Below are 24,794 nucleotides of genomic sequence, written 5' to 3' on the forward strand. Positions count from 1 at the left end.
CAGGTGAAGCGTCCCCGAACGGATCCTGAGACGGACACACCACCCAGAGATAGGTAAGTTTAGCAAGTGTTAGATCTATTATTAACAAGATAACTTAAATATTTTGAATATGTTATTTGTATATGGAAGATAAGTTATTCTTTGTTTTTCTGCTCTAACTTTATCACCGTAGATGTATTTTTTTCTTTCTTTTTAAAACTAAACCATTTTCTTTTGAGTAGTAACTGAGTAGTACGTGTTCATTGGTATTCAACGAGCATGGATGAAGAAATTAGAACAGAGAAAGACAAAACTACGTACTTCCATATTTTTCCATGAATATTTCTTTTAAAATAGATCGACTATTAAATAATTATATCCGAGCAATTCGTATGCCAGCCATTAAAATAAGATACAGACTACGCTCGGATATGAACGATGCAAAGTGGACACGTAGCGAGTATATTGGATGCATTGTGCTTGTGCATACAAACCAGATGCGAGGAGGGAGGGGGTCATGATGGCGAAGTTGTTTACATTGTCCCGAATGGGGTTCCTGGCTCGATCCCAAACCATGTGAGTTTGTAATGGAGAGCATCGTGTACGTGGGTGTTCACAGTGTTCTATTTCCTCCCACATTGTCATTCCATAAGTTCTTTCATAATCATTTACCTCTTTCACCCCTTTACCCCTTTCATTGATACGGTACAACAATAATAATAAAAGGAAAAGAAAACCTAAAAATTCTATGGTGAATTGATATGAGAATCGCTTGAGATGAAAATCCAAACGATGAATAGAACAGGATGGAAACTAAGCCATGATTGGGATGTTAATTATGGAAACATGAATTAAGAATATATCAATATTTCGGGAGTTTTGAATTCTAACATCTTTTTGAAATACCTTCGTTGGTGTCAAAATGTAAAATGAAATAAATCAGAAATGAAACACTAATTTTCGTATGTTTATCTTAGGTCTGTAGCTAAGAAAATCCAAGGCCGTTCATTCCCTCACCCCTCCCTTTTCCTCATGAGACCATCGTCAAGCTGTTTTAAATTTTGTATTGTTTGTTTAAATATATACAGAAACGTTCAAAAAATAAAGTAGGCAAAAATATAACGGGAATTCGGTATCTCCCTCCCCGAAAAGAGAATATCTCTAGGCTCTCCCTGCCTTAACGTTCGGACTACGGGCCTCGTTTATTTCCGCTAAAGGTCACACAATACACCCTCCATTCCAAAAGAAACCGAACGTTTAAAAAAAAAAAACAAAAAAGCAATGTACATTTTGGAACAAATCATTTTTATTAATCAATGTATTCCCCTTCTGCATCGATACACATATTTGCACGCTCCAACAAGTTGTCAAACGACTTCTCCATGTCCTTTATTGGAATGGTCTTTAGGACGGCGGTCGTCGCCTTCTCAATGGCATCAATCGATGCGAGCCACTTTCCTTTCATCGCCAAATGCAGTTTCGGGAACAGATAGAAATCGCACGGAGCGAGATCTGGTGAATAGGGCGGATGATGCAACCGAATAATGTGATTTTTGACCAAAAATTCAGTTACAAGTCGCGAACGATGTGATGGTGCATTATCGTCCAAAAGAGTCCAACTGCCGATTTCGCGATATTCGGGCCGAATACGACGAATTCTTACCAGCAAACGCTTCATGACGCCCAAGTAAAACTCTCCAGTAACTGTCTGGCCGGGCTGAACAAATTCTTTGTGGATAATTCCTTTTGAATCGTAAAAACAAATCAGCATCACCTTAACTTTTGACTTCACCAAGCGACTTTTTTTTGGGTGTTCCTTCATCCGGCGCTCTCCATTCAGCACTTTGCCGCTTTGTTTCGGGCTCATATTCAAAACACCACGTCTCGTCACCAGTTACAATCGATTTCAAGAAGTTTCGATCCTGTCGAGCACTTTTACGATGTCTTTGCAATGCGCAATTCGATCAACGTTTTAGTCTTCGTTGAGTTTGTGTGGTACAAACCGCGAATTAACCTTCTTAAGGCCCAAAACTTCGGTCAAAATGCGGTATGCGGTTGTTTGAGGAATGCCTAATTCCATTTCAATAACTTTCACCGACGATGTTTTGTTATGTTTGATGAATTCACGCACTTTTTCGATGTTTTCTTCCGATAATCCGGTTCTGGGACGGCCTGATCTTTCGTCATCATCCAGCGTCTCTCTACCCGATTTGAATCGCCTGAACCACTCGTAAACTTGCGTACGGGATAGACACTCATCACCATATGCATTTTGTAGCATTTGGTGCGTTTCACTAAAAGTTTTACCCAGTTAAACACAAAACTCAATTGCAGCTCGTTGTTTGAAACTCATTTTCCGACCGATGTACACAACACACTGACAGTTGAAACGCAATAACTTTGTTGCCCTGCATCCAAATGTCATGACATTTATACCAGTTGTCAATGATGGACTACGCCATCTACCGGTAAAATATTACAACAGATGGCACTAGTGGTACTATTTGTTTTCAAAAGTTCGGTTTCTTTTGGAATGGAGGGTGTATATCACATTAAAAATTATGATAGGCATATAGTAGGGGAGATCGTTGTACCTTGAGCCACTTTTCAAAATAATTGAAATGACGTCGTTCCTAATATCATATATGCAAGTTTTTCGAGGTTAATTAAATCTCCAATCTTTCTTGAATCTATTTACCTTGGAAGTAATCGCAAATCACACCTTACAAAATTTTCATAGCAAAATATAAATTACTCTGCATAATGGATCATGGTACAATATGCTCATGTACCTTGGGCCACACTAGAAAGAAGGTTAAATGAAGAGAAAATAATGCATTTAACACAATAAGTTACTTATTATATTTTTCAAACAAAGTTTTCTGTGAACATAATTTACCTTAGTTTGATGTACAAAAGTCACAAACATAAGTTTTCCACTCTTGATCTGCTGCCCCAACACATAAATAGTGAGTCCACCGTCCACAATTAATGTACCTACACCACTTTTCTCCACTACAATCAGCCTTTTTCGAACTGCAACAATATAGGCATTCTTCCTCTGCACTATCTTCATCATCTGTAGGCACAAGAGAAAATGTAGATTCATCTTCACTCTCAGACGATGTTGATGATGACGATGATGATGATGATTGTGTCTCCATTGCTTTTCTTCTCTTCATCACTCCTTCCGCACTATGGTGTGTCTTATGACTAGAGCCCTTCTTGCTAAGTTTGTCAGACTTCGTTTTGAAAATATCCTCTAAATTTCTGGCCTCTTTGATAGAGTTTTGATTTTTTCATATGTTGCACTTTTCTTCACACGTTTCTTCTCTTTTTGCTCGTTTATAGCGTTTCTCGGGCGTGTCGGTTGCTATCATAGTTTTTCTTTTATTCCTTGTAACAATGGCGTTTCTTTCTGGAGCCTTTGGAAACGACTGGATTTCTTCTGGAGTGACAGTTTTCCTAAGTTCTTTTCTCTTGTTGGCCTCAGGTATGCCCGATTCAATATTGTAGTCTTGTGCATGTGATGTTCCAGCAGTTGATTCATCCAAATGTTTCAAATTGAAAGCTTTGTGCACAATTTTCTCATTCTCATTCTCCAGACCAACTGTAACCTCTTCTGATTGCTGCGTTTCTGTAACTTGATCTGTGACAAATGAACTCAGGAAATCGTCGTCACTGAAAACACCTGTGTCTAGTGGATATATCCCTGACTTACAAAAACCGGATAATATGTTGATTGGTGTAAATGCCCTAGGAAATGCTATTCCCAGCGCCTCTGCAAATATATATATATATATATATATATATATATATATATATATATATATATATATATATATATATATAATGTTTTCCCTTTATTGTTATACATTCACTCCTCAACATCCTGATTATAAAATGTCTTCAGTGGCCCATAAACAGAAATATCTAAAGGTTGTAACTTATGAGAAGTGTGTGGTGGGAATGTTACAATCACTACACCAACAGCTGAAGACTTATCTAAACATTCTGGAGAAAGATGAGTTTCATGATTGTCTAAAATTAACAAAATCCTGTTTTCCTTTGAACAGTTGACGAAGGTAAGAAAATGATCAAAAAACTTCAGAAAGGTTTCTTCACTGGACCATCCTGATACACTGGCGGCTCCAATATTTCCTGGGGGATTGCCAAATATCATTTTGTCCTTGAAGTGTACCCGGGGGGAAATCAACATTTGTGGAATTGAATTTCCAACTGCGTTGAAGCCCGTGATCATAGTGACCAGGTTACCTCTTTCTCCTGATGTTGCACAACCGACCTGCTTGACACCTTTAGGGGCAACTATTTTGGACTGTCCTTGGACAGTGCTGAGCTCAGTTTCATCCAAGTTCCAGATCTTCTCGGGAGGAATGGGACCAAACCTATTGTGAACGTCTTTGATGTTGGTAACAAAGCATTGAACATTATGGCGATTAAAGTTGGTAGCCCGACTTAGGCTAGTTGCTTCGGGTTTCCTTATCGAAAGTTTTGTTGGATGTCTTTTAAGAAACGCACGCATCCATTCTACTCCGGCTATTTTATTTTCTTCCCATGCTGCTGGATACTTCTTCTCATTCGCTTTAGCAAATTTATATGCAAGTACTCTAACACGTTTCTTAGTTAGCCCGTATTGCATTTTCGCAATAGTTTGAATATAATTTACAAGACTTTCTTCTTCGGCTTCTGTAAAAACTTTCTTCACTGCATAATTCACTTTATATTTTAATTCTTTCTCTTTAATGTTTTTAAATTTATGTAAATGTCGGGTAAGAGTAGAACGGCTTACATTAAACACTTTCGATGCTTCTCTATAGGATATCTTTTTATTTGGATCATTGGAATGAATAGCTTCAAGCGCATTTCGTAAGGCAGTTGGATCCACAGGATCTCTCTTCTTTCCAGATTTGCTACGGGGCATCTTTGTAGCAACAAGTCCTGAAATTAAAAAAGAAAGTATCTTGTAACCTCTTGTACCATGAACCACGATCAATTTGGTCCATGGTACACGACGTAGCTTTGGCCCAAGGTACATGAGTACCTACATTTCAACAAAGATGGCTACCTAAATGCTACAATACAGCTAAGACTCAGAACTTCACCAATATTTTACTTACCAATGGATGAGGCATCCGATGACAATATTCAAATTAATCCCAGTCTATTTATTTACAGTCGACACTCATTCAACTTAACTTTGAAAATTTTACTTTGACCGTAGAAAATTGTTTTTTCTCTCCTCACATAAACAATACTTTCTGAAACACATCCAGACTCGCACTGGTGGACAATTGCACATCGAAGAAGACTGTACTTCGGTGTTGGATCATCAGAAAGCAGCACCTTCCAAGATATTGGAAATGGCTCTAGGTACACTATGCTCTTGGTACAACGATCTCCCCTAGTGTTTATAAGTAAGAATGTAATTTAATTTTAATTTCAAAATTACACGTTTGTATATTGTGTTTGTATAACATGTTTTAGTTAAATGAAGGGATGTCTTCAGTATTTAAAGTGACGGAAGTAGTAAATATGACGTTCACTACGAGGTTATAAATAAGACGAAAAAACATGAACTAATTTAATGCATTATTTACTAGAACGAGCACCAACACATCTATGAAAACCATTATTTTGTTTTCATAAGAATGAGGAAAATTTGGCATGATACATTTTATGTGAATCCAATCCATATGTTCTTCCGACATGTTTAGTAAAATCTTACATAAATTAAAAATGTATTTAATATTTAGATCCTATTTTCGATATACATTTATAGTGGTACAAGGGTAGATTTAGCTAGTGTTGCCCACGAGGTGAGAAGTACAGTTTCAAATTCGAAATGTGACGTAAACATGACAAAGGCGAGACAAGAAATTTCTGGATCTTAAGGGCAGTAGTAATCCACCTGAGTCTTAGATCTCAAACACTGTTTTAGTGTCACACAATTCATACTATAAGAGCTACACGTTGAAAAAGTAATTGTACGAATGTAATGAAAAGCACATACCAACGTTTAAAGATAAGCAAGTATACTAATTACGTAACAGAATAAATATAATCTGAATATTTTGATATCACACCTCCGTGGACCTCTTGCGACATGGAATTTTATAAAGTCAGGGTATAAATTGTGTGCATAAATGTACAAAATGAGCCGAGAAAGTTTCGGGAGAAGAGGAGAAAATCGTTCCGAGAACCAGGACAAGATTAGAAATAACTTTCCGAGAATCGAGACAAGACTTCTGCAAAATTTACGAGACCAGACAACCTTATTTCTCATTTCATCTCGTCTCGTGGGCAATTAACCGAAAAAACTTTCCAAGTACTTCTCGTGAAAAACGGAAACTCAAATTAAAGAAAGACTTATTCTTGTGAATTATGTGTAAAAATATTCCATATACCTATTGGGTATAAGAAGTGCAGTGAATTCTAACGCTTGTTTTCCTCGTACCACTAATAATGATGTTAATAATGCCAATACCGCTAATAATAATATTAATAATGTAAAGGATACTTCCCTCTTGCTCAGTAGAAACGCTGCTTGTGTACTAAAAATCATAAAAATCGGTGCAGCGGCCTAGGAGGAGTTGGTCGCCAAACATGGTTTCATTCCAGCGGTGCCACATGTATGGACATTTAGACATTTTTACGAACCTTAGGAACGGATTTCGTTAATTGGTAGGAAACCTAGGGAATTTTTCGAAAAGAAACAAATAATGTAAGAAAATAAAGTGCAATTAACCGCCATATTTGTAATATTCATTTGTCCATGTCACCATCAGTGATGCCAACCCGCGGAGAAAATCTCATTTTCTGGGATTTTTTGTACATTAATTTCCAGAATAGTAATAAAGGGAATTTTCATAGAATTGGTAGGATATATTGGATTTTTCATACGTTTACTCCATCAACACAAATAGAACTTCATAATTGGGAGAAGTAGACTAGTGAGTCTTCAATAGGTGGAAAATCAGTTCTAGTTGTCAAATTTTGTTACTGTAAAATGTATGCTAATATGGAATTGACTTACGTAGTGGCTTGAGAATCATAAAAAAAATAGTGCCAAGGATCGAAAATTGTAATCTGATACTTTAAAAAAAAGAGAGAATGAAAGAAGAAGAAAGTAGTACCAAACAAGAAACAAGAAACTTCCAAAACGTTCGACACGTACTGATTCGAAAAGTGAAACTTGTCTATAATTACGTTCTATAGATGTCTACCGCACAAAAGCGTGCTTAAAATATGAAGTTCTGACAACAAAATGTACTTGTTTTCGTCAACGTTTTCAATAATTTATTTCAGTTAAGGAAGATAATTATTCATAAACCATTTGATAAAATTAGAAGATTAGAATATACGGATAATTCATTCATACATTGAAGAAAGTGAGTGACATTCAGTAGTTTCACATTTCGTATTTTATAAGATTTGAATTTTTGTAATTGAGTTAGTATAGCGTGGGAAATTCAGGAGTAAAATGGGAATTTCTGCCTCTTGAAATGGGATTTTGTAACGTTTAAGATTGGCATCACTGGTCATGTTCCACACTATCTTGACAAATTGTAATTGTGCCTGAATTACCAACTTCGGTTTTGATTTGCTTAGATTCTACCATTTAAAAAAAAAAAAAAAAAAAAGGTAGAATATGAGTTGATTGTAACGAATTTCCTCTATGGTGACTTACACTAAATCAAAGAAATACAAAACTGGAGCCAGAGCTTCTAAATACGCTTTTAGTTATAAGTTACTCCCTGAAGTCACAAGGAGGAGACTGCAGAACTTTTGATGGATCAGCACATATTTATCCATAACCAAAATATTATACGAGTTGCTTGTTCTCACGAGATTCGAACGTGGTTATACTCGAAAGGAGTTTATATGTAAAACATAAGCATACCTGTGATATTTTTTTTTTTTTAAAAAGAAACAATAGACAGGAAACATTATCAGCATGCATGAAATAAAAAGATTTCTGATGAATGAAAATATCGCCCCTCTCGAGACGAAGAGGCGTATCTCATTTTTTCACATTTTTCGGGAGAGCGTTTTAAAGTTTTTGCATTATTTCTTCTGTTAATGATTTCTTCAGTTTAAAACTTACCGAAATGTTTCCAGAGCCAGAGCTTCTAAATACGCTTTTAGTTATAAGTTACTCCCTGAAGTCACAAGGAGGAGACTGCAGAACTTTTGATGGATCAGCACATATTTATCCATAACCAAAATATTATACGAGTTGCTTGTTCTCACGAGATTCGAACGTGGTTATACTCGAAAGGAGTTTATATGTAAAACATAAGCATACCTGTGATATTTAAAAAAAAAAAAAGAAACAATAGACAGGAAACATTATCAGCATGCATGAAATAAAAAGATTTCTGATGAATGAAAATATCGCCCCTCTCGAGACGAAGAGGCGTATCTCATTTTTTCACATTTTTCGGGAGAGCGTTTTAAAGTTTTTGCATTATTTCTTCTGTTAATGATTTCTTCAGTTTAAAACTTACCGAAATGGTTCCAACTTGCGTAACTGCAGTAAGGACTACTCTTGTAAAGTAGTATTGTAAGCTTCGAATATTTTAAACATTAACCCCTCATTTGTTTAAGAAAATAAGATACGCCTTTTCGTCGTGTAAACGAAATCAGTTGCGAGGTAATTCTGCTGAGTTACGCCACCTAGTGGAGTTACGGAATTGATTTCTAACGTAGAGTATGGGCTTTTATTTAGCTTGTTTCTTTTTTCTGTTTTTTCTTTGTTATGATATACAGGTTAAAATTGGGGATGTTTATTAATTTCGTGCTGTCTTACGTGCAATAAAACAAAAACAATAAAACAAAAAAAGAATAAAATTCACAACGAATAAATATCTGAAATTACAAGTACTCTTTGAAGTTTCTGTATAGTTCTAAATATCTAATGATATTTTGTAAGAGCCTAACAATAACTCAATACTCATGAACACAAACATTTTTTGACTGTTTTTCAGTGGAGCAAAGATTCATAAAACAATACATGGTCTGGAGATTTCACAACAGACGTTAGTTACACTGTTGCACTGGACCATTAGGTCTTTCAATTTCTCATTTGATAGTAATAGTTGGTTCCTGTACGATCCTAACACGTACAGTTCCGTGACAGAAGGAACGAATTGTTTGAAACTGATGCAGTGATATTCATCTTGCAAATGACTGATATATAGGGTGACCAGGCGTACTGATTTTCGCAGTACGGTTTTTCAAAAAGCTGTCCTGCATGTTGCAAAGATATCTAGAACATCGAGAAATGTCCTTCTTTTTTAAATGTTCTGCGAAACTTATTTGCAATACTTTAATGGTTAAATATTTATTCACATTTCGAATCACAGGGACTCTTTTTCTGAATTATAAACCATTCCATATTTCATTCCACATTCTCAAGTATTGTAGAGTTCATTATGTGCCTCCCTGTCACAAATGCTCCAAATGAGAAGATATTTTCTATAATGAATATTTTGTAAACTGATGGGAAATCTCAGTTCAAATCTGAAACTCTTAAATGCCGAATAATAACCAAATGTAACTATAATTGTACCTATAGTGAATTCCATGATATGATTTTGCAAAACAGCAAGTTTCTGCGCGCTATACATTGAAACGAAAAATATGTCACCAAGCACTGTCTTGATGCTTAGCTGGTAAACAGACGTCACATATTAATGAAAATAATTTGTTAACATTTTTAGAAAAAACGTTTGTAAAGTAATGTATAAATAATCGTTAAGTCGACCGCATTGTTATATTTCATTAAAATGTTATGCTTCAACATACTTAACTTTTTCATTAAAGTATCTCCTTTATGTTACCATCAAATTGTTTTAAATTGTTTCATCAATCTTGTATTTGTCATTCATGCAATTGTTTGGAGTTGTGTTGAATTACTTTAATATTTTTGTTGAGTACTTCTTTTCCAAACAAAAACAAAAAAAAATGATTAATTTGAGGTTAAATGAAATGACATGCATATTACCGACGCAATAGCTATGTATACTATTTTACTTGTGTCCTACTTTTTGCTTGTCAGAATCTGGTCACCTTACTGGTACTGAACATATCCACCATTTTTGGTTTGTTCAAATCAGGGTGTAGATACTTCCTTTTCGAATTTTCTGGCAATAGTGGGACTCCATACGAAGAAATCTTGATAAATGTTCCGAAATTGCTTCCATTCTTCGTCTATCTTCTTCCATTATTTTTATTGCCCGGCTTCTCCGCTTATCTTTGGCAACAACTGACTTTCGTTTCCAACGCAATTCTCATGACTTTTTCTGATATACTTAAAGCATGTAAAAAACATTGTCTTACATATAGGAATCTGATTTCCCTGTTTACAGGAGGAAATAATCACCTTTCTTGTAAGTCGTTTATTTAGTGTCTTTACGGTTTACGTACCGAACAATGTATTCACGTTGCCTTTGGAAGTTGTCACCGTAGAATTCTTAAAATAAAAAATAAAAATAAAAAAAAAAACTCTTTTTGAGAACAAATTACGTTTCCTACCTAGTTTTGTACAGGTAGTAGAATTGCATCTTTGTTTCAAATTTTTAGCAGGCCTTTTGAAGGCAAGCATAAAAAATGGTAGCTCGATTTATAATAATGTCAATGCCTTCCCTTTCTTAAAAAAATAAAAGAAAGAAAAGCAGCAAATTTGAGATCGTTTAGGGTTCAGGAACAAATATTTAACTGATACGTGAAACAAATCTCACAAGCAAACTGTATTACGTTCCAAAGCATTGTAATTGAGATAAAACTACTTACAAACTACGAAAATATAATGCAGAAGTACGTAAAATGGTCGTATTTCATAAAACAATAACAGATTGCGCTCCAAGAACAAGATGAATAGGTGAATCTTGAGATATGCCTCTTTGTCTCGAGATAGTTTCCCCTGATATCGCGTGCGCCCTTTTGGTAAAACTATATAACTAAGCAACCAAAACTCGTTGAAATACGCCAGTTATAACATCGACGAGACGATCAAGAAGGTAGTCATAACTTTTTTTTTTCGATAATTTTCGAGACACGCCTCTTCGTCTCGAAAGGAACGGTATATATTACGTAGACTAATTATATGTAGGCAAGTTACGTAAAATGACATTTGCAATCCATGATCATACCTTAGTTGTAGGGACTTAGCCAGAATATTGCTGACAACACTGTTTCATTCATTTTTATTTATATAGATACATTATGCGATCTTGATTGAAATTGGCATGAAGGTAGACTTTGACAAGGTTAGTAGGAATATGGAATATTATCGTGTTTAGATCCGAGTTATGGGCGATCAATGTTGGATTGGTACTTATAAAGATCTGTAAAACCAATTAAGAACCTTGTATATATATATATATATATATATATATATATATATATATATATATATATATATATATATAGAATAGGGGCACTTTTACAAGTTTTTTTTCTCTCTCTCTCTCTAAAGATCGCAAGAAAACTGTGAATCCACAATGACCTTTCTTTAGTAGAGGAGAAAAAACATCTTTGTTCTCTGTTGAATCTCGGTGGCAACTAGTTTCATTGTCTGTGTAATTGTTGATTGTAAGAGTGGTTGCCGCCTGTGAGAACTTGGCTTCTAGCGTTACATATATTGTGTGTATTATAAGTTAGCGACTGGGACAACAAGCATTAAAAAAATAAAGTGGCAAGCGAGTGTGTGTATAAACTATACATATGATGTGTGTTTGTGTTGTTTTAGAGATTGAGGGGCAACAGAAGAGAGAGAGGGGTAATGATGATGAACTAAATAGAGAGAAAAGAAGGAGCTCTCCCATGTTAGCTGAAGAAGGATGGTTGTAAACGGAGGTTAAGATGCGTACGCAGTTTTTACATCTACGCCGTGATTAATTATCTCTTCTGATAGATGATGAGTCTGAGGGGTCAGGTCAGCTTTTTGAGAAAAGATAACACACTGTCTCTCACACACCGTAGCGTGTAGAAGCTTCCCAACCCAACGTCTTCCTTCATATAACATACTTGCAACGTGTATGGTCTTCCTTTCCGCAGTTTCATATCAAAAGACGCTTAGTATATTTTTGCTCTATCGTGGCATGTTTTTTCTTTCTTTTCTTTTTTTGCTTTTTAACTTTTGGTATCTTTATACAATTGAAAAGTCATTGCTAGAAATGCAGTCTGCAAATGCATGACTACTAGCAACTTCGTTAAATCAGATTACAAAAATAACATTGGTACTCATATTTGCTTTTGATATTTGAAGCAGAGATCACCAAACACGCAAGCCCGTGTAAGCGCGTGTTGTGTAAGTGCATGTCGAGCCACAGCTTGAGTCCGATCGCGCGCGAGGACTAACGAGTGATAGAGAATATAAGCCTTAGTGAGCGCGAACGAGCACAAGTCTTACTGAGGATAGCAGGACTGATGCCACGCAAGAGCGAACGAACCCCAATTGCAAAATGGATATCTCTGGTTTGAAAATTTCGCTGCTGACGAAATGGTAAGCAGTTATACTTTTGGTGCAAGAATCACAGGTTCGTTCGTAGTCACTCCGGTTGAATGTTTTTTTAAAACGTTTTCTGAGCATCTAATTCCTATTCGTGCTTTAATATACAGTATTTGATGAATAGGTTAACATAGAATTCAAAGAATATGTTATACTTACGTTTGTCATAATCCTGTAATATAAATCAATGTTGGCCAATTTATAATTCACTGAGGGCCAGAACAGAATAATGACCATACTTGTGGGGCGATTTTCCGTTTCGCTGAATATTCGAACATCATACATATTCTAATTTTCGTTCCATTTTGCGTATGTTGCTACTTTTTCCATGTGTATAAACTACGAGTATTTGAAAGAAACTGTATGAAATTGCATTAAAAAAAATGTCGGATACGACACTAACGACCGTAACTTAACAAAATGGATTTAATAATTCAAAAGTTAAAGAAAATATTTTCACAGGTAGAAGTTAAGTTTCAGTTCATGTGTATTATGGTTTCCAGCCACACTCTCCCTTTTACGCATGAAATTAAAAAAAAAAAAAAGTACTAACAAATACACTTTGTGATCTGTTGTCGCAGGTCAGATTAATTATACTTGTGGCCACCATTTGCCTAATATTGATGTAGAGTAAATTGTAGACAATACATAACTTGAGAAAAAGAAGAAGATGCTCAAGTTTTTCTCGCTTTTTTATTTTTTTATTTTTATTTTTTTTTTAAACCTGGCCGTGAAGTGGTTTAGATTTAGGTGAGATTATAGGTCCACGTGCAGTATTAGTGTTGCTGCTGAAAAGAACAGTAAGTTCCAAGTAGTCCCGGGTTCGTTTTCCGTTGGAAAACACAAACAAATTAATTCCACGATCATTCACTTTCATAAATCATCTGTTTCCTTTTAGCTTAAGGGCTATAGCCATGGGATGGTAAACAAACAAATTTAATTTCTATCTAGTCATTCGTTTTCTAAATATTTATCTGTTTATAGAAATGTTTCTATTTTATATCGTCGACAGCGTCACAAACTCTCGTATCTCAGTTTTCTAAACTTTTCAGGAGAGCGCTTTTTAGGTTTTCACACAACTTTGAACAGCCATAACTCAAAATCTATTTTACCGAAAGGAGAGAAAATTTACCAAGTTATAACTTAAATCATAAGAAATCAGTGTAGAAAGTTTTATGGAATTTGCCTGTAAAAGCTTGTGGAAAATTTGGCGGGAAAAAGATACGACAGTTTGTGACGATGGTAATCCTCTCTTGTATGAAAGATACGACGCATATTTTTTTATATACTGAGAACTACATTAATAGATGAACAATCGAAATATATTGCACTTTTATTGAAAAGCTTCGTGTCTATTACATAAAATAATTTAACAAATGCTTCCTGAGATTCTTGAGGGTAAAACGAAATTCCTGAGAACACACAAGACACACAATATTAAGAGCATACTAACCATAACATAAAATAATGCTATCAAGTTGTCATTGCCAGAATATAAAATCTTGCAAAGTACGGTAATTTGCAAATTGCATTGATATTGCACTTGAGAAGGATGGCTAATGTGGTAAGTTTCTGTAAAATTGAACATGTTCAGGGTTTCGAATGATTGAAGTTGGGCCCGGACACAATGATAACGAGTCCTCGGAGGCGTGGGAGACCCGGGTTCGATTCCCGGCGGGAGCTCATGTGGTTCGGATTCCACGTTAATCAGTAGGTCCACGTCTCATATAGCCTCGCTGCTGAAAGAGACGTTAAAAATCAATCAATCAAAACGAGTCCTCGTACTTCTCTGGAGCGATAATTTTTGACAAGTCTGCAAAGTAGGAACTTCTATCTGGTGGATTCAATCTGCGTTCTTTTCAGGGAAATAGTTATGTAAGTGTCCTCAAAATGACTTGTCTGAAACTGAATGCAGTTTGGATAGTCTTTGTTCACTTTCACTTCGCGCATTTCCGTCCAATTGATTGGATCTCCAATTTCGTCACGTATAACTGACAGAATACAAAGACATCTAGTCTCATACATCGCTTCTGTCAACACAATGAACGGTATATGGGTTCTTTTTCCTTGCCAGTTTAGCAATCGGTTCAAGTTGCGAGGGTACAAAATTACTGCCACAGTGCGTAATAGATGTGCTTATAGCACTGTGGACTGAATCTCCCTCATTTTGTCCATGCCGAGATTCAAAGAATCGGAGAGAAATTTCTCTGATGTTCTTACGTGTTTGCACCGCATACCCCATCATAGCAACCAACCTGAACTCCTACTAGGTCCATCCTGTATTTCTCTAACTCATTCGTTACGGATTTTAACGCGCCTCCCTATAAAGAATTCTAATATTCCATGTTCCAAATCTCATGTCCATTTTCTTTTGCTGATGTCGTGCCAAGTTGTCGTGTCAGTCTTGGTCCGAGGCTTCTGTGATTGTTTCTGGAAAAGTGTCTTTTTTTTCTATTACAGGATGAGTTTGTTAGGCTCACCCAACCCTCCAAGCTGGAGGGCCACTCCTTGTCTGCCCTCGACTGCTTATTCAGTATCTTCGCAGCTAACCTCTATATCTAAAGGCCTTCTCCTCGATCCGCTACTTGGGGCCGCGGTGGCTCAGTGGTAGAGCGTTCACCTCTGGTTCATGGGGTCGCGGGTTCCAACCCTGATCCAAGTGAACTTTGTGGTGGACAAACAGCGTGTGCGTGGGTTTCCTCGGAGTTCTCCCGTTTCCTCCCACTTTCTTCATTCCATCATTTCATTCATTTCTCATAATCACCGTCTCCTTTAGCCTAGCCAGCATAACCGTGGGAGTAAAACTCAAAAATTTCATGTCATGTCGATCCGCAACCTGAGAACGCCCCATGCCGTGTAAATATATACCGGTATGTATACAGCCCCGCATTGATCAAGTATAACATTCTAGCTTATAAGTTTATTTTCTTCGGCTGTTCCGAGCTTAAGATATAAGTAAAAATACATTAGGAACAAATGATAAAGAAACTAAGTCTACCTGATGGATAATAATAAGAAATGATATAAAAAGCAATGAGTTTATCAGTAAGAGACTGTATACCTACGTTTGGGCCACTTTGTATATATAAACAAAGTGCTTTGAGTATAGGCGTATCTGTCCAGTTGCGAAAGATCTGTTGCTCACAAACTGTCGTAACTCAAGATACGACTGTTTGTGAAAATGGTTTATATGCTTCATCTTAAGATACGACACAGTGACGTCATCACCACCGTCAAAACAACGCACATTACAGATGTGTCGTTTTGGGAAATTGTGGAAGTCAGTGTATGCAACTACATAGTAAAATATCTCAATTTTCGATTTTTTTGAGATACGACACTTTGTGACGCTGTCGACGATATGTACTCCTTATATATCTGTCTTGGTGCATGTTACGTTATTTTGCGTGACAGCGGTAACTGGAAGTTTCAATAGCAAACGTAATCAGAATTCATGCTTAGGGCTACTCTGTACCAATGATATCTCTAGGACTTTAGTGGGCTCTAGATTTCCCAAGCCTAAGAAATAATATTCAAAAAATAATTTTTATTAAACTAAAGTTTGCTGGATGTAAAAGAAGGTTTCTTACCAATCCTTCTTTTATTTCCCCTTCCGACCCTCACTCAAAGCTCTGGTTATACCATCACGGAATGCCATTTTTATGTGGTGATGATTTCCTTTGCTGCCGCATATATATAAAATATCAGTGTTACGTAAGGTAAAGGTGTTGAATGAAACATGGGCGTGTCCGTATTTGGGATAAAGGGAGAGCATTTGTCTCCGTGGATTTTCGAAATTGGGTTCGGTTCTTCGAAATAGCTACATGTCAAAACGTGTTAGATTCGTGTTAGATTAGACTCATCCATTACTGCAGTTGAAAGCGCAACACTTGCGATATTGACATTTGCAGTACTTCAAGTATCGACATTTGTGTACTGGGACATTTGCTGTACTATTCGTAATAACTTCTTATTTTCCAACCAAATTTTATAACATTCATTGGTGTAGCAGCAAGTTGTTCTGCATACTAAAAGCAGACTAAATATCTTTCAGAATATAAAACCATTATTAACTCACCATACATACATACAGGCCTTTCTCAGAGCACTAAAGAATATGTAAACCCAAATATAAGGATCACTTATACAGAAAAGTGAATATATATATATATATATATATATATATATATATATATATATATATATATATATATATATATATATATATATATATATATATATACAGGCGCTGATCCAAGGGGGAGCTATAGTCCCCCCCCCTTTAACGCTCAGGTATACACTGGATAAAATGATCTTCAATCCTGCTTTACACTGGATAAAGCGGCAAAATATGGTTTAGTCTCTCCCTTGATCATGTCCTGGATCCGCCACTATATATATATATATATATATATATATATATATATATTCTAGAATACATGGTAGACACATCCGAAAGATGTAAACAAATGCTTGTTTGTAATAGCCCAAAACTGAAAAAATATAAAGGAATCCTTATCTGTGATTGGTCAAATGCCTGTCCATGATATTTAAAGGGAACTTCAAGAAATATTTATATTTTTCACTTCCTTTTATAGATGTCATTAAGTTTTCCAATAACTATTTGCCAGTGTTTACTCAAAGTTGAAATATAATATTTTTCTTTGTTCGTTTCCAACATATTGAAATATTCCTAAATGCGAGAAAGTAATACGGAACTATCCAAAGAGAAATGTGCCTGAGGAGTCACTCATTTTGCACACAGTTGTCCGTTGTTATGAGCATATTTAGGGATTTTTTCAGATCTAGCTCGGAATAAGTATAAAAAACGAAGTCAAAATTAACGTTCAGTGAATTAGTAATTTATTTTTATGATTTATAATAGAGTTCAATTAGTACATTAGAGATAAACACATAACAGTAACACATAATGCTAAGGCAGAACACATTTCTGAGGCAGAGCGTCAGCTCTCGAACTGATTTATAGTCAGTTATAAGCCCAATTCTATAAACTTCCTCGACAAACACTGATTCAAATGAAAATTACACGCATTAATGTGCATTTCCTGCTGGAATAGTGTTCTTCGAGATGTTATTGCTGCTTGCTCGAATTCCAATTTAATTAATTTCGAATTCTAGCCTCCACCAAACTGAAAAATCCTTGATACGTCTTACTATTTTTAGCTCTTGTGGGTAAGAGGCCAAAGATCAAAGGGACAATATTTGGTTCCTCCAAGTTATGTTCCCGTTCTTGAAATTTCGATACTGTGTGTACTGAAAACCCTGATGTATTATGCATGGTTTCTTCTTAGAGGTTTCGATTACTGTCATAGTTTCCATTAGGTGGATGGAACGCGTGATTTCTTACATATCCATAACCTACCAAAATCAGCCAATCAGAATGAATCACATAATATTACTCTGTTCCATCTCCATACCCACCTCCTTTATTATTATATTCATTCTAATTTAGACTAACGTGGGGTGTACTGCAGATGTCTCACTGTGTAAGGAAAAATTTTGAACAGTACCGCAAATGTCCCAGAAAAACTGTTTTTCTAGTTGTACCGCAAATGCCCTGATACCATTGCAGTTAACATATTTACTGTATTAAATAAAGCTACGCAATATGCATCAATAATAATTTTTACATGAAAAATTACGTGCATCGAAGTATGTATATACGCGACTTCGCTTGTGTGTCTGTACCCTTTTTATGAGAAGAAAAAATAAACTTACACCATTAATTCACATATTCTAACTATACACATATTAAATTATGTATTTCGTATATTATATGTATTTCGTTCATTCATTAAAAGGCACCAAAAGTACTGCAAAGACAGAAAAAAAATCATGTGCTCTTGCTAAAATACTGTGATCTCCAATAGAAATTTCCGGATAACGTTCATGTTTAACGGTCATCGTTAGTTTTTATTATTATTATTATTATTATTATTATTATTATTATTATTATTGTTTAGGGTCAATCTTATATCCAAGGACTTAAACCAGAAAGTCTGTCATATATTTAGTTTAGTTGCACTTTCCCCGTCTTCTTTATTATCATAGAGCATAAGAGCTGTGTACGGCCTTTGTCGCTTTAAAAATAATAAAATAGTATGTGTATGATTTTATGACTGACATTGTAGTGTTATTAATTAATATGACTTGATTTTTTAAGAATTATTTAACTTCAAGAGAATAAAGGAAAATTAGCGGGAAATTTCATGAAACGCAGGACATTACCAATAAAGTCCATAGAACAAATGATGTCTAAAAAGATTAAGTATCACGCCCTCGACTTCCTCGTAAAACATGAACTTTATTTGGATCGTAACGTTGCTATGATTTCTGTGTCAATTCATTTCTTGACATGCTTCTTATTCATCCAGAATGCGTGTTATACTAGCGACACGAATTACCCTCACTATAGTAGTAAGAACGAAAGAAAAACTAGAGCGAGGGAAGGGGTCCGCCGTGTGTAATTGCCCATTGTTCACGCATGCATTTTCGAGACTGCACTTGCAGTCGTTGGCGAAATGCAGAAGACGTGTAGGGTGAGAGATCCCCATTTGTGGATGAACTCTCGTGCACCAGTACGTGCTCGTAAGCTTCCTCAACTCATAACATGACTAACACATGTATTGAAGATAACCCATTTGGGTGCAAGGACAAACAACCAACGCAAAACTCACTCCAGTCCAGGGCCATGAGAAAGGTATGAGAATGAAGAAGGCAAGAAGTGCTGTGGAATTCATCTTGGTGTGATGGCCTGTTACTAAGAGGATATATGCGTAATAAAAACAAACAAAAAGATGATTTTTTTTTAACACCCGAAATTTGAAGAAAAGAGTTTAGATGTAAAACCCAGAAAGCTCATTTTTTTTATTTTTTTAAATGTAAGTGTCCACAGAGAGAGAGAGAGAGATTATGAAACTCGTGTAATGCCTCCGCCCCCTTCCTCCCAAAACGAATCAAAATTCAGCGGTTCTACAATTGCATGACGCCCTTACTAGAATTCCCTAATATTTCAGTTCACAAATGTGTGTGGTCGAAAGATGGTTGGTATTTGGATGACACATCTTCCCGCACATCGGTCCTCATCTGCCTTGCTTCTAGCTTTCCGGGTTAAGATACTGTAATTGTAGAAGTTCGTTATTTTGTATGTCAAAGTCTTTGTTACCGCACCATTCAAATAGTTGGAACCAAATTTTCTAAACTGAAATCCTTAGTTTAAACATTATTAGATGTATCCAAAATAGGTGAATAATCTGAAGTGAAATGAGCAGTTTCTACGAGCGAGTTCAACGATAGCTGAAAAGAGAGAGAGCTCGCTTCAGTTGCCGACTCTCCAAGAAACGCACTGTCTTTAAGCAAACCTCAGATTTACAGTTTAAACTTATAAAGAAATATTATATGAAATAGAATTTATGTCATTTTTTTTATTTTAGACTTCATAAATATTTAATTGATTTGCATAAACTGAACTATTCGTTTATATCTTTCTCTGTTTTATAAATGATATAACATGATACTAATGCATTAAAAATATAAGTAAATTAAAAGTTTCTTTTATAAATAGTCATAAATGGAGAAGTGAGTGCGTATAAACTTTCATATAGATAGATAGAGAGAAAGAGAGAGAGAAGGAAAGTACATCTTGCGATATAATGCAACAAAACATTTCGACTTCATGTTTTACAAGTACACTGGCATCACATGAGGAAGTAATCAACTTGTGAAATAAAATACAAGCTAACGTTTTACATTATATTGCCAGATTTTTTTGTCACTCTATCGTTAGGAAACTAGAGAAACGTCAAATGTACAGAGGCGTCTGATTGCTTAAAAATTTCCCCACAAGCAACTGTGACGATTTTGTTCATATTGCATAAATCAATGCATCATTCTTAACAATATGTGATTGTGCATTTGATTCGATGAATCCAGAAAAAAGGTAGTTAAACTGATGAAAAAAGAAATAGATAATTGTTATTCAGTTGTAGGTATGTAAAATATATATTATTCAAGAATTCTTGAAAATTTACGTAAAACGGTAACCATAAGCATTTCGTCAATATGAACAGCGATAAACAAATGAACACAACATAAATAAACTCGAAAGAAATGGCATTTTCCCTTTTGCAGATTATCTCTCGAGAAGATTCTTGTTAAAACAAGATAATTTAATCCATTTTCCACGTGTTAACATGTGTTTTCTCCTTCAGTGCCACGAAAAGGGATTTTTGTCGAGCTGAGAAGCCACCAGTCTTTTTGTGAAGTATTTAGAACTTGCGTCACTCAGGCGCTCCGAGCATTCGCCCTGTGAAAGGAGAAGAAGAGAAATATATATCTCTCCAACCCATCACACGGCTACAAAGCCTTCCGTCAACACCATTCTTCTCCAAACGAGTAAAACCAATAATAAAACTTCTCGTTTACTCTCTACTCCACATATTTTGTACATCCAACACATAGATCTAAAGAAGAAGACATTCGATTCGAACAAGTGTGGCCAACCATTCAGTTACTGTTAAAACAAATTTCTGTTCTTTCAAGTTAACTCAGTTTATATATATATATATATATATATATATATATATATATATATATATATATATATATATATATATATATATATATATATTGTGGCGGGCCGGCGGTATGCGTTTGCGTAGACCGGCACCCACACAAGAGAGTTTTGTAATTTACCAAAATACTTCTATTTAGTCAACCAAAGTTTCTGCAAAACACCAACTATAACTCGAGCGGTAAAGTTATACTGGAAACAGGAACTCAGCTAACAAAACAGTCTGAAGAATCTTAGTATTACACGGTAGCGTTGGCCGTGGCCAAGACTTAACTTCTAATGGAAACAATGGAATCGTTATCCTGATTAAGGTTTGATAACCAAACAATCCTTTGGGATATCTCTTGAAACAAAACTCGAGAAATATGTTCCTTGCAGTAAGCCTGCAGTTTATTGGCTCTAAACAAATTACAAGAACCAGAGCCGGGGCGGTAGTGTAAGTACTGTGTCTATTTATATAAAAGAGTTTTAACTTACGTGGCGACGTTCCAATAGGTAGTAAATATAACTCACTAAATGTCACTGAATAAAACAAACTTGACTGTAGCACTTTTCACAAAATAAAACAAAACTGCACTAGACTGGGAGGGCACGAATCAGTCCTAGTGGGTAGGTAGGTAAGAGGTATACTATTTGATCTACCGGTCTGCGAACAGACATCAAATAGGGTAGGCTACCAGAGGTTAGGAACAGGTTACCGTTTGATCTACCGGTCTGCGAACAGACATCAAACAGGGTAGGTGTAAAGGTTACCGTCTGAACAAAGTTGGTTACCAGAAGGAATTAAGGTTACCGTTTGATCTACCGGTCTGCGAACAGACATCAAACAAGGAAGGTGTAAGGGTTTACCGTTTGATCTACCGGTCTGCGAACAGACATCAAACAGGGAGTAACTATTTGATCTACCGGTGCGTTTTAGGCCAGCTAAGCAATGAACTTAGAGTCTGTCAAAACACACATCAAATAGGGGTGCGACAGAACTTTAGCCGTCAACTTTCCTAAGCTTGCCAGCAGTTTCTGGAGCGAGTCCGGGCTGAAGCGAAGCTTTCGGAAGTAGATTGCCAAGTTCGGAAGGAGGTAACTTTAGCCGTCAGTTTCCTAAGCAGACCAGCAATTATGGGAGAACCCTGGCTGAGCCATCTTGCTTTCAGAAACAGATTGCCAAGTTACTGTGAGGATTAGGTAGGGTAGTACTTTGACCGTCAGTTTCCTAAGCCGACCAGCAATTATGGGAGAACCCTGGCTGAGCCATCGAGCTTTCGGAAACAGATTGCCAAGTACTGGGTAAACCAAGGTAGTGAGGTAGGTAACCAAGAGAATGAGTAGGCAGGCCTCCGTAGAGGCAGAGAGGTTTGAAGGCAGAGGGATGGACAACTAGAGACTTCTTCGTGATAAGTTCCTGAACTGAAACGTGCCTAACGAATTGCGTACTCCTCGTAGTCTGCACGTCTCTGAGGGGTTCAGGAGAGGGACGTTGTCCGACGAGAGAGAGGCCAAAACATGCGTTTTTAAGGGCCTCGGTCGGAGGTGCAAGCGGCACCAATTTACGGTCTGTGTGCAAAATAGTAACGTGTGCAAACGTTGCACTAGGACCGTAAGGTCAGAGGTTGAGCATGCGTGGAGATCTAAAAAGTACCTAGGGCGGAGCCCGAAGGGGATCCGTATCCTGAAAAGAAAGATTATTGGCTTTGCACACGGTTCGGGTGCACAAGGAGCTCGGAAGAGTTCCACTCTGAGGGGCGGAGACGCTAGCTATTGGAACGAGCCATGCCATTAACATCTAGATTGGCTAGAACAAGGTGCCTTGGGCGGAGCCAGGCAAAAGATAAGATTGTGTGTGTGCGCATGCGTGTGCATGTGATGTGTAGTCCTTGAATTTATGTGTGTGAGCCCCTTTCTCTGGAAGAATGAGGTTACATCGAGATATTACAGAGAATTGTACAAATAGTATCTTATACTATAAACATATATTAAAACATAAAAGATTTCAAGTAATAAACTTGAAAGGTTTTATACATAATGAACTCAAGACCCTTCGACAGTTTATCTTACTTGTTTTAGACCAAAGACATACATATATATTTAATGCTTCGAAGAACGAAAAAGAATCTTCCTTTTAGAAGCAAAAATGACATTTAAAAAAGATACACAATCTATATGGGTTTCCTTAACAGTATTCTACCACTAATAATAATAATAATAATAATAATAATCTAACTTGTTAAAAGACTACATCAATATAGAAAAAGAACCAAGCTTCTGTATCGAACCAGAAGGGGAGAATGTTTATCTTAACTGCTGTTGACCTACAGGTCAGACAGGGGGAACTCGTGAAGGCAGACAGAATGTCTGGTTTCCAGCTAGGAAAAAAAAAAAGAACACTCAACACGAATTTGTATTTTTAAAGAAGTAAATGAATACGAATTCTGTTGCAGGTTTTAAAAATGAAAAAAAAAAAGAATATTTATTCGCAAAAAGAAATGGCGAATTTGCGGTTCCACTACAATATATATGTTTCTCCTTTTGAAGGTGAATACCCTCCAATAATCCAGCCTTCAATGATAATTTTCTTTTAAAAATTGAATTATTAGGGTACACACAGAATCAAGTAACAAATTATCTCTAATAAAGTTACTTTCAATGTAACTAAAAAGAAAAGCCCGTTATTCGCATGGGAAGAATAAGGTTTAATAAATGTTACACCACACATTTTAATATTATAGAAATTGTCCCTTTTTCTCTTTTAGGAAAAAACGATTTTCAGAAACGCTGCCACCCGTTTTCGTTCAGTTTTAATAAACAGTTTACATACGGAGTTTCACACTTCCATTTAAGCAAATCCTTACATTGGACATTTTTTGAATCTCTCTTCCTCCATTAAAAAAGCAAAATTTTCGAAGATGTTGAAACGTTCCTTTCTTTTTATTTTATTCCCCTGTTTTTATTGAAGAGTTTATATTTTGCACTAAGAAAAAAATGTAGGTGGCGTACTTAGAAAAGTAGGTTACATGCGTAATTCCTGTAGTTTTTGGACTTAACGTACAGCAGACGTATAACTGTAAACGCATGTTTTATAATACTTTCCGTATAAATGTTCCATCTATACGTACTTTCCGTATGAAACAATATAATCGGGCAGGATCTCACATACAAACGGACGTATATAACATATAGCTGGGGAATGTAACATAAGTATATGCATGTGATATACGGAAAACTGTTAGATGTCATACATCCTGCAACGCCATGATGTAACATCTAAGGGCAGTGCCTGTGTAGCATACGGATAACGTATGCTCCGTACTGATTTCTGTAGTAAGCAAGAGGATACTGTATATTTGTACAATATACCGCTGTCCGGAGAACGGATTTTTCTCAGTGTGAATTTCACACCCCCAAACTTAATCAAATTCTTACATTAGGCACTTTCTGAATGATGAGTCGAAAATTTTACTACTATAGAAGTTGCTTTTTCTTTTTTTTTTCTTCCGTAGGAGCGGAATTTTTTAAAACTCTGAAACAAACATTAATTTATTTTATTGAGGGACTCCTATGCTGAGTTTCATCTTCCTAATTACTAATATGCGTGAGATAGAATACACTTTTTTTTTAATCAAACCTACTTTACCTCCTCTCCTCCTTAGAATATGTATTAATAAAAAAATCTTTTATATTCCTTCTTTGTAT

General features: G+C 36.0%; 1 protein-coding gene across 7 annotated transcripts in view; it reads left to right on the forward strand.

Moving 5' to 3' along the window:
* The window catches only part of eya (eya transcriptional coactivator and phosphatase 2), a 702,296-nt gene that overhangs the window by 546,486 nt on the left and 131,016 nt on the right, over nucleotides 1-24,794 (forward strand). For all 7 annotated transcript variants that reach the window (XM_081744300.1, XM_081744325.1, XM_081744316.1 and 4 more), the window contains one exon: nucleotides 4-53. In XM_081744300.1, coding sequence (XP_081600426.1) covers nucleotides 4-53 — 50 coding nt within the window. The remainder of the gene's footprint in view (nucleotides 1-3; nucleotides 54-24,794) is intronic.

This window comes from Thermobia domestica, chromosome 2 (genome assembly GCF_964235325.1).
Source record: "Thermobia domestica chromosome 2, izTheDome1.hap1.1, whole genome shotgun sequence".
NCBI lineage: Eukaryota > Metazoa > Arthropoda > Insecta > Zygentoma > Lepismatidae > Thermobia > Thermobia domestica.